General features: G+C 40.6%; 1 protein-coding gene across 3 annotated transcripts in view; it reads right to left on the bottom strand.

The window, feature by feature from the left end:
- sema5ba (sema domain, seven thrombospondin repeats (type 1 and type 1-like), transmembrane domain (TM) and short cytoplasmic domain, (semaphorin) 5Ba) overlaps positions 1–12036 on the bottom strand; it is a 180273-nt gene that overhangs the window by 7954 nt on the left and 160283 nt on the right. For 2 of the 3 annotated variants that reach the window (XM_028590629.1, XM_028590631.1), the window contains 4 exons: positions 7960–8185; positions 6880–7092; positions 3816–3986; positions 870–1007 (listed from right to left, as the gene is read on the bottom strand). In XM_028590629.1, the coding sequence (XP_028446430.1) occupies positions 870–1007; positions 3816–3986; positions 6880–7092; positions 7960–8185 (748 nt within the window). The other variant, XM_028590632.1, reaches the window with a different exon arrangement.

Genomic DNA, 12036 nt, shown 5'->3' with positions numbered 1-12036 from the left:
TTTTTATGTAGACATATTTGTGAATGAGGATGGTGAGGATGATGAACTATAATACTGTGTGCATATTTGACAATGTCCTAAAATCACAAGCTGCTGCTTTCGAATGACGCTGCCAACAAAGATTTGGCCTAAAGAAGGACTAAAGAATTGTGGGCTGAACCTGAAGCTGCCCCCAAAATTACATGGGCTGACCTCGCAGAGACGGAAGCCAACATTGTTTTTGAGTTAACTCGTAAACCCTCAAATCATTTAATACATTTATTAGTGATTGTAGAGCTAGGTAATAAATCAACGTTCCTAATTTTCAGTGGAATTATATTAATGATGATATGATCTTATCAGATCTAAACATTTATGCTGTCCAATGATTTAGAGCAAGCCCAAATTAAAAAAAGTTGTAGTTTTTGTTTGAATGGTTTGGTCACATCTGCATGCATTTTGCATATCATTAGTGTCACATGAATATTTTTGGTCAGACAAAACAAGCAACTTAAAGACAATTTTGAGCTCTGGGAACTTGAAACTTGAACTGGTATTTGCCCGTTGCTGTAAGCATTTTGGAAAAGCGCTCAAGGCTAAACTACCAGAACGGCAAGTACATGTACTTTGCTTTCCACGTGAAAAGATACAGACTTGCATGTTTCTATTTGAAGGCATCATACAATTTGTCCTGACTAAGGCAACCCAAAAACATGATAAAGCAAGTGGAAAGCATGCAGTATATTTTGGGATATTCAGGGCTGCAAAGGAAACCGTTTGCCCCCTCAAAATTCTGGCAAAAGGATGTTGCAATCGAGAAACCTTTTAACCGCCAACCTCGAACTGTTACTGCACAGGTACAGTGTGTATCTGAGAGCTGACAGACTCACCAGGTATTTCATTGCAGTCTCTGTGCTGAGTGCTGTTTCCGGCACAGGGGGTGTTGGCCTGAACACCACACACCCGACTCCTCATCTGCAAGCCTGAATCATCACAGGCTGACCACAGCGACCAGGCCATCCAGCCACCTAAACACAGACAAAAGAACAATCAATTCAAACCCAGACAAACACAAAGCTGGACGTCCTGGAAACCAACGCGCCCACCCAAGCTGTCACCACCCGCGGCCACTAACCTTCCCGGCCAGCCAAACAGACCAAACGCACCACTGTAAACAGGATTGGAAGAGTAAACCCACGAAGAGTTTGTTTAGTGCATAGCGAAGATGTTTGTCTCCCGAGCCAAGCTTTAGTGCAGTTTCCCCGCAGTAGCCGACCGGTAAACAAAGGCTCCTACCCAAGAGGAAAAAGAAAATTCCCAACTCTCAGCTCCTCCCTTTGAACCATGCACTTGCTGCACTCTTTCACAATGTATTTAAAATCACCCAAAATAAAAGGGAGCACAGGCTACTGCAATGAAAAGCTAATGAAAAAGCTGGTTTGTTATTCAGGGTGCTCTCGAGTGTGCAGTTTTGGCAAATAGTGCCCGAGTAGAGAAGGAGAACAGGCCTCTTTTACCTTTCCTATCAGTCTGGTGCTCACTGACAGGCTGCTCAGTCTCCACCGGCTGCTCCCTTCTTGCCACACAACCATCTAGACACACATAACACACCAACCACCTCAAATGTGTTTAATAACTGTGCACCACTACAGCCTACTTTAATTGCTTCATTTATTTCCATTTATTTTTGTCACCCGTATGACCTGCGTGATCGTTCATTTGAGTCAGAAGGAATGCCATCAGGCCTGAGGCTCCTCGTTAGTATTCTGTCCCTACAGTCCTTCCTGCTGTCCTCCATTACTGGTGGAAACTTTAATCAAATGACCTGCGACAGAGGCATCAAATATTCCTGTGACTGACAGCCAGATTGGCTCTAATTACGCATGCAGAAAGGATGGCGGCACCAGGAGGACCCCGATAGATGACTGATATTGTGCCTGTCAATAAAGGCACGGACAAAGAGATGGATAGGGGCTGGAGAGGTTGTTAGCAGACAGTTGATTGGCAAAGGCCTAACAGGACATGTTGGTCCACGTCAAACAGGAAAACATTAACCTGATAAAGGTGGCTGATTAGCATCTTGGCAAAGAGAAGACAAAAAGACAAAAAGACATTTTCCTTTCTTTGTAATTACCAGGGAGGCTGACTGTAAGCGTTTCTCTCAGTGTGAATGACAGTTTGGCTGATTCAAAATGAAAAGCATCTGAGGAAACCAACAGTTAAGAGGAAACAACTATTTAATTTGGACAGAAAGCATCTGCACTACAAAACATCACTATACAGACACACATGCAGACACAATTTGAAACCCATACACCTCCCAGACAATGAATATTTGTCTGGGCAATTGTGGCGACAAAACGTTGAAGGCTGTTTGATATTATCTAGAGTCAGGCTGAATCCCTTATGAGTTCTGATGCTGGACTTTTTTCTCCTCCTGGATTAGCAGGCAGACCTCATGAATATTTCAGTGTCCTTGTGGGAGAAGAATGGGAATAGAGAGGGTAACACAGAGGGAGGTGTTATACATCTCACATCTTATCATCATATGGTAAGAGACTTTGGGGAAAGCATGGCTAACCTCCAAATCAAAGAAAAAAAAAATTGAACACCATGAGAACTAATTTAATTTCAACCCAACTTTGGCATAAGCAACTTGTGTTTGTAATTTACTTTTTATTTATTTTATTTATTTACTTATTGTCTAATTCTGTTATTTTACTTTGTAAACGTATCGTATAGTTTATGTTATATTAGTTATTAATGATCAGTGCATGCAAATGACGTAAACATTTTTTCACTTACCTCTAGTGATAGTTTTGTTTATATTTATCCAGGTTTTGTCTCTTGCCCAGCAGCAGTAACAGAAATTAATTTGTGGTGCTCACAGCATTGAAAAGTTACAGTACAAAAAAAAAAAAAAAAAATGTAATAGCAATGTTTGTTTCCAGGTATGGCACTCTTCCACAGAGAACTTACCAGTCAACAGTTTTCAACAGTCCAGAACAAAACTGCTGACTGAAAATTTACCGACATAGTAAAGTTAACAAAAGTTGATTGATAATTGATGTGCAGGTTTCATGCCTGGAGCAGCATCAACAAAATTCCATTCACCTCCCTAGTAGAAATTGTTGTTATCCAATGCACACCTTGTACAAAAAGCAGTGGAGGTTGGACATTTTTCAGGCATTCTTGACAAATGACTAAAACAAGATTGATGAAAGCAGAAATATCAGAAAGGAATACCAAGAAACCTGGGCAAATGAAAGAGCATGCCATTAGAGGAGGGTGAGGAAAGACAGGGCCTTTGTTTGTAATTTGGGTTAACTGGTTCTGACGTGTAGCCTGTTTTGCACTAATAAACTAAACTTTTGTAATTTTTCTGTTTAAAAAACTTTTGGCAGTTAGACATACACTTGATAATGTCTTGTTTGCTTTTTAGTACCAGTTTCAAACGTGCACTCTCATGAACATTCACACAAACATTCAAAACTTCAGACTCATTAAGTAAGGCTTCCATATGTTCAGTTCAACAACAGACGTACAGTAGATCTCTTTTTAAACCTTTCCAGAGAGGTTGCCATGGAGCTCCAGTAGCATGGCGGGAAACGACACGGTGGGAGGACGGCTTGTTTTTCCAGCATGAGTCTGTTTATCTTTTCATATATCTAAGACCTGCTTTATTCATTAGGAAAAGATGAAAGAAGCAATTTGGCAAATGGTACGGCACAGAAATGACAGTGTGAGAGATGATTGCCTGCCTGGAGGGGTGATGAAAGGACCCCAAGCAGTGGCGGCATGACAGAGTTAGATTTTGAATTTATGTGTGACCTTACCATCGCAGGTGTGTGTGTTACACAGGGCCTCTTCAGTGTGTAGTCCGATGCAGATGTCCCCTCCATTAGTGGGTGCAGGGCTGTTACAAGAGCGTGTGCGTTGGTAGTGACCGCCGCCACAACCAACTGAGCACTGAGACCAAGACGACCAGCAGGACCAAGCACCTTTTACTGTAATACACACACAAACATCATCATCATACACCCCCAATTGTCCTCTTAATATGTCAGTCTCTCCATGGACGTACATTGCGCCATATTCTTGATCCAAGCACCAATTGTTGATGCCTCCATTTTCTTCCAGATGAGAGCTACAGTATAGTTTGCCTGTCAAATCAATACATTTATATTCTTGGGGTTTCAGATTCAGATTTGGTGCAGCAAAATCATATTAGCGTCAAGTGGAATATTCACAGACAAGATGAACATAGTTTTATTGATCTCTATTATGTACTTTTAAATAATTAGACTTACTTTTAAATAATTAGACTTTGTGTAGACCTCACAAGGCTGGAATTATCCCTAACCAACCTGTTGGAGCCCAGCTGGTGAAGCTGGCCTAAAGGAGACTTACTAACAAGCACATAAGTGGAAAAATAATGGAAGTCCTACAAACAATAAACACATTCACAGATTTTACTTTGTCTTCATGTGAAGAGTTATACAAATTTTCCAATCATTTTTGTCTTACTGGGCCCTACTGATGCACACACGTTTTTTTAAGACATGTTCCCACTATCTATGTTCTACTGTTTTAATAAATGTCTATTTGGGGATTTACTCTCTTTCTGATCATATCCTACTTTGTCTTTGCTTTGTCCTATCTTACGGTTTCATTGATTTAGTTTTCCCATAGGGACCTCTAATGTTTAATCTAATCAAATCAGAAGAGCATGACTGACTAATTGACTGGGTGGTTGACTGGTGGATGACGTAGAGAGGCGGCGTTGCCAGGTAACGTCACAGTGCTGCAGAATTCTCTATTAGCTGAGTAGATTAGTGTGACAGAGAGTGAGGCACGCTGTGACCACTTAACTCTGACTAGCTCCCACAGCCAGCCACCGCTCTGCCTGATTGACTTTTTCACTAACTCATGGTTTACCTGAGTGTCTGACTCACCGACTACCTGACTGACCTACTGTTTTTATGTCTGCCTGTCGTTCTGTGTGGATGACTTATGTTGAGAAATTTGAATTTGAAAGCTAGGAAACATGCTATCGCCGACCTCCGTGTTGTTGTTTGGCTGATCACGAACACCAGAAACTTTCATTTGAATTAGATGTCCCAAATTTATTGGCAGAGCAAAGAATTTTGAACTGGTAATGTTCTCAAACAATGAAAAATAATGACAGCAGGCCTTGCAAAATGGCACACCTTATACAGTATATTTACTTACAGCAGACTTCAAAGATATGATTTACGACTCAAGACTAGCTTTGTCAAAACTTGAGACTTGACTTGGACTGACCTGAAACTTGGCTTTTATTCGTCTTAAGTGACTTGGACTACACTAAGATGGAACGGACACTTGAATTGAATGACTTTAGACTTTACTTTGACAAGAGGTGACATGAACTTACACAAGACTTATTGCTTTAAGAGCATGCCATGTTAACAAATTAATTTTAATTATTTTGTACTGTTGTCTGCAGGGATATCATGCCGGAAACTGGAGTTACAGAATACAAACTACTTTTTTTTTTTTTTTTTAGGTCAGAAGTTCTTATAATGAAACTCAGGCTAACTGTGACTTACCGACTGACTCATTGTCTGTCTGCCTTTTCACACACACACACACACACACACACACACACACACACACACACACACACACACACACACACACACACACACACACACACACACACACACACACTATTCATTTCAATCACAGCAATCTATATTGCCTCCGTCCTCATCTAATCTCATCATCAATTACTATTTTGCACTCATTCTCTCTGTTGTCACTGGCCTTGTCCTTCTCACCTGCGTTTTTTTTTTTTTTTTTTTTTTTTTTTTTTTACCTAGGACAGGCGCAGTGAGACTGTACACGTGACACTCATAGCAAAAAGCTTCCTGATTGGTTGGGGAAGTAACCAAGGCTGCCTTGCCTGGGCTGTGGTTGCATGTGTCAGTTGCTAAGCTAAAGGCTCTGGATTTCACGTGGATAACAACTGACATTTACATTTTTAAAGTTTATTTTTTTAATAAATGTCTCTAAATATACTACAGGATTTGATCAGCTTTGCACCAACCAATCATAAATCCTTAATTCATAAGTTACCAGTCATGAATATTTCAACTTAGGACCTTTTTCTAATGCCAGCGATTGTGTCTATGTGTGCGTGCGTGTGTGTGTGTGTGTGTGTGTGTGTGTGTGTGTGTGTGTGTGTGTGTGTGCGCGCGCGCGTGCGTTCATGCGTGTGTGCGAGTGTGTGCCTGTCCTCAGTCTGGTTTAATAAGTGTAGCCTGTCAGTGCAGCAGTCTATGGTCAGCAGAGTCCTGGGTCAGCTGATTATGGTTTAATGAGTAGTTTGAAATAGATAACTTCATTTGTCCCTGCACGGCTGCAACTAACCATTAGCTAATGAAGCTAATGATCCACTCGGCAGTATTTTACTACCACCATTGACCTTCCTCCATCTCTGTCTCTATCTCCGTCTCTCAGTGTGCATGTATTTACTTTATGAACCCATAATATACTGAAGAAGTTAGAAAAAGACCAATAACTGACTTTATCTGTACTCTATTTGAATGTTTATAACGTCCTGCATTCAAGTTGTATTAGAGAGACTGTTGGAACGACATGATGGTAAAAAAACCAGCACATTAAGTTTTAATATCTTCAAACTCATTTGAGGCTACCAACTCTCAGGAAGTTCTCTAAAGACTTTGATTCATCAGTATGTCCCTTAAATCCCACAGCACCAGATATGCAATTCAAGTAATAAAAAATGTTTTAAAAGAAAAATCTGAATTAATAAATGTTTTTGTATGTGTTGTTTTTAAAATAATGAGCCCTAAATGAGCATGAAGATCATGTTTTTGGTGTGTCTGTACTCACCAGAACACGCTTGGACGTTGCAGTCCTGGTACTCCACAGGCGACCCACGGCATGCAACCGGGGCGCTCTTCCCCTCTGGGCCGGCACAGCTTCGCCGCCGGGTACGGTAGCCTTTGGCACAGCTCTGTGAGCAGCTAGACCAGGTCTCCCATGACGACCAGCCGGCACCCGCCACTCTCACCACCGGTGTCTTTAGGAGCTCCTCAACAAGGGCTACAGAGAGAAGAAAGAGCGAGTAAAAAGGAAAAGAAAACAGTTCCAGGTTAGATTAAAGTCACAGAAAGAAATATATGCAGTGTTGTCAGATAGAGAGAATTTAAAGAGAGATGTGAAGCATGGAGATTCTTTGAGTGTAAGTCACACAGTGTATATGACTTTGCCAGCAGGCATATTTCTCTGTCTGTCCTTCTCTCAAACTCTATCTGTGTCTCTCATGCATCCCACAGTTGCCTGCTGTTGGTGTTTCATCACTTTGTCAGAGTCGATGCGGCCCCCCACGAGGCTGACAGGGGGAGACAAGTAATCGATTCAGGAGAGAGGGGCATGAAAAAGGCACCAGTGGAGAGCAGTGGACCGTGACACTGTGTAGCTCTCTCTGTGTCGGTGTGTATATGGAAGTGCTGGACTGTGACCCCGTCACTAACAGCATGTAGGGAAGCTAACAGGTCTAACGGGAGCGCCCTTTCAACATGTCATGCCAGTACTGAAAGAAATCTTAGCACGCAGCAGCCTCCTCACTGTGTTTGTACAGGATAGACAGATAAAACAAGACAGAAATATATATATATATATATATATATATATATATATATATATATACACACACAGTAAGACAATAGTGCAAATGGTGCTGGAATGATTAAATAATTATTAGTATAGCAGGTTGCTTGGATACCTGAGATAGGTGGATATGACAGTATAAACAGTATGTTTGACAGATATTTACCTGTTTGAATGGTGTATTTGACACTATAAAATATATACTTTACTTGGAAGGTGGGTGCTTGGTGTTACAGTGTTATTGCACATTATCCTATTGACATTTCCCCACACATGCACTAAAAAAGCTGGTTAACTTACTGTCTGTCTCGCAGGCTGCTGTACCATCATTGGGACAGAAGCGTGTCTCCACCTTCCTGCGTCCAATCTGCAGCTCGTGGGGATCAGACAGGTGGGCCCGGCACATGTAGCGCATCCTTTGCTCCTGACGAGCCCCACCCTGAGTCACATTGACAGGCATCCAGGGGGTCCAAGGCGTATTCCTCTTTACCTCTGGACACGCTTCCAGGTTACAGGCCTTGTACTCCTGAATGAGAAGGTGGCAGAACTCAGGGGTGCAGTGGCCTACATTGTATTGTGTGAATGCTGATTCAGCTCTTTAAGGACATTTGTGCTTGTATTTTACGACATACCATACAATGACTTTTTAATGGCTTTTTAGGACATACTATGCTATTACTGTTTTCAACATAAATTATTTGGCGACACACTGGCTCAGTGTTTAGCACTGCTGCCAACAGGCAACCAGCAAGTAGTCAGTGCACACTCACATACTATACTTTGATTTTTTTCGACATACTACACCGTGACTTTTTAATGGCTTTTTTGACATACTATACAATGACTTTCACTTTTTTCGATATACTATACTATGATTTCATTTAACATTCTATACTATGACTTTTTTCCGACATACTATGCTATTACTGTTTTCAACATAAATTCCTTGTTTTTTGACATAAATTCTTTTGTGGCAAAGTGGATAGTAATGCTCCAACAGCGAAACAGCAAGTAATCACTGCAGACTCTGATCCAAGTTCAAAACCCAGTCTGGGCTGGCCCTTGTCATAAATCTTTTTTCAACATACTATGATTTGATTTTTTTCCAACATACCATACTATGAGTTTTTAACAGCTTTTTTCAACATACTATACTATGACTTTTTTCGACATACTATAGTTTGACTTTTTACGACATAATATGCTATGACTGTTTTCAACATACATTCTTTGGTGGCTTAGTGGTTAGCACTGCTCCAACAGGCAACCAGCAAGTAGTCACTGCAGACCCTGACCCAGTTTTCATGATGTTTTTTTTCGACATATGACTTTTTAATGGCTTTTTTTTTTCGACATACTAGCTCTGGGGAGTTTACTCCCCGGAGTCCTTATGTTTCTTCGATTCTCTGCATTTCCCGGCCGCATCCTGCTGCGTCCTGCTGCATCCGCAGCATCCACCCATGCTCTGCAGCGCCACGTTACATCCCGCAACGCCCTGCTGTGATGTTCCTATGCACAGAGTAGTCAGGATCCGGTATAGGAGACTGCACTACTCAGTATGACACGATGTGCCCTGCTATGACATGAACTTCCACGATAACCTTCGAAGTCACTGTGACGTCTAATGTGACTATTATCACCACTGTTCATCACACCCCCAACCGGCCCCGTCAGACATCACCTACCAAGAGTCTGGGTCTGCCGAGGTTTCTTCCTAAAAGGGAGTTTTTCCTTGCCACTGTCGCAATAGCCACTGCTAATGCTTGCTCTTGAGGGAATTACTGTAATTGTTGGGGTTTTGGAATTTATAGAGTGTGGTCTAGACCTACTCTATCTGTAAAGTGTCTCGAGATAACTTTTGTTATGATTTGATACTATAAATGAAATTGAATTGAATTGAATACTATACTATGACTTTGTTATCACTTTTTTCGGCAATGCAGATTCTGACCCAGGTTTGATTCCCAGTCCGGGCTGGCCCTTTTTATGACTTTATTTTGACATACAATACTATGATTTTGTTATCCCTCTTTTTGACATAATATACTACGACATTCTTACATTTTTTGGCATTTTAGGCCTTTATTTGATAGGACAGCTTAGACATGAAAGGGGAGAGAGAGAGACGGAATGACGTGCAGCAAAGGGCGCAGGTTGGAATTGAACCAGCAGGCGCTACAGCAAGGACTGAGCCTCTGTACATGGGGTGCACGTTCTACCAGTTGAGCTACTACTACTCGCTTTTCGACATACTATGACTTTTTTTGATATGCTATACTAAGACTTTTTTCAACATACTAAACTATAACTTGTATCACTTTGTTATACTATGACTTTTTTTCGTCATACTATACTATGACTATTTTATGACTTCATCCACATACTATGACTTTTTCATGATTTATTTTCTACATACTATACTTTGACATTTTTCGACATACCATACCACTTTTTAATGTTTTTTTTGAAAATGGTAAACTATGACTTTTTTTTAAACCATTTTTTCAACATAATTAATTTAATTAATTAAAATTTTTAAATTTAATTTGAATTGTTTTAATTTATACTCTTTATTGATCCCCAATGGGGAAATTACAATTTACACTCCATTGTTACACTACACACAGGCCTGAAATACACACACACACACACGCTCAGGTCCTATACATGCACTAATGGAGAGATGTCAGAGTGAGTGGGCTGCAACTGCTGAACAGGTGCCCTGAGCAGTTGGGGGCAGTGCCCAAGAGGTGAACTGGCATCTCTCCAGCTACCAGTCCACACTATACATACTATCTTATGACAATTTTGGACATACTATGGTCACTTTTTTCGACAAACTTTGGTAGGAAACATTTGTATATTCCAGATTAAATGTCTTTTTGGAAAAAAAATATATGGTGGGGTAGATACATTGATGATATTCTTCTGCTATGGTCCAGGTCAGAAACAGAACTTCTTTAGTTTCATTCATACATATATGAATAGTACAAACAGCAATTTGAAGTTTAGTTTGGATTTTTCTTTAACTGAAATTAATTTTCTTGATTTACAAATCTACTACTACTATACTACAATATTTAGAAAACGAACTGACCGTAACACCATTCTTAGAGCATTCATCCTCCTTAGGTAATAAATAAAACGTAAACTGAAGGCAAGACTAGCTGAACATAAACATGCTATAAGAACTAGCAACCCCCAATACCCCATGGCTTTACACTACAGAGGCTAACCACAGTAGCTGTGAGTCTTTAAAAATATTAGGCATAGACCATATAGGAAATTCGGGAAGGGGTGGAGACAGATTAAAGAAGATTCTTCAAAGAGAATCATTTTGGATTTATACTTTAAAAGCTATACAATATCCTGGTTGAAATAATGAACTTGACTTCTTGCCTTTTCTTTGAGTTTCTTAATTGGCCTCTTCTTGTTAAGCATCAGCATCCTGTAAATGACTTGGCCGTTGTGTCCCTCATGCCTGAATGCTGAGACATAGAGACGTTTTGTATATATATTTTTCTATTGATACATGTTGGAGTAGGCTGCTCTGCCTAAGCGGTTAAAATTTTTTGTATTAATTTTTTTCCTTTCCTTGTTCTTTGCTTTTTTTGTCTTTATATTGTTTGACTATTGCTGATTGATTTACTGCTGAATATGGTCTGTCAGGTGACTATCAGGTGACTACCTGTCCACAACAATCATGTGACTCTTCTCCTACTGACCATGTGACTACTGGCCAATAGGCTATAAGATCCAGTTTAAATGCAAACATGTTATACTTGCCTTGATGAAGGCCTCACAGCCAAAATGCGTTGCCTTGTTTTAATGATTTAGCCAAGAAATATAATAAAGGCTTTTTAAACGTTACCCTCCTGAGTGCCTCAGTGTCCTTGAACTAGAGTGTGGATACAGACAGATATTTAGAAATGATGCTCGGGTTCGGGTTGGGCCCGGTCATATCAGCGCGATAAGGCATTTGTTGTAAAATGGTGCTGCGACTCCTTTAAGAGAGCTCAGTGCATGTGTGTGTGTGTGTGTGTGTGGGTGTGTGGGGAAAGTGGGCAGAATATAGATAGAGAAAGAGGAAGCAGATGTGTAGATGCGACCGGAGCAGAGTTGGTGGTATAAGATTAAGTTTCGTACACATCGTGCGGTGTCCGAAAAAAAACCCAGACTGAAAGCCAAGTTCATTCATTTGCTCACCAGAAACGGGATTTTAACCCCGACGTTATTCATTTTATAATGTCATTCCTGGAGGTAACGAGTCTCCCCTGGTTTTCTGACCACGGTCGGAAACGGAGCAATCAGGAAAGGTTAACACATCGAACATTTTAAATTAAACAGCTTATTAACGTGCGCTTGTTGCCCCGTGTG

Source organism: Perca flavescens, chromosome 11 (assembly GCF_004354835.1).
Source record: "Perca flavescens isolate YP-PL-M2 chromosome 11, PFLA_1.0, whole genome shotgun sequence".
Lineage (NCBI taxonomy): Eukaryota > Metazoa > Chordata > Actinopteri > Perciformes > Percidae > Perca > Perca flavescens.
Note: the sequence above shows the minus strand (reverse complement) of the source record. Positions and strands in the feature narration are given on the sequence as shown.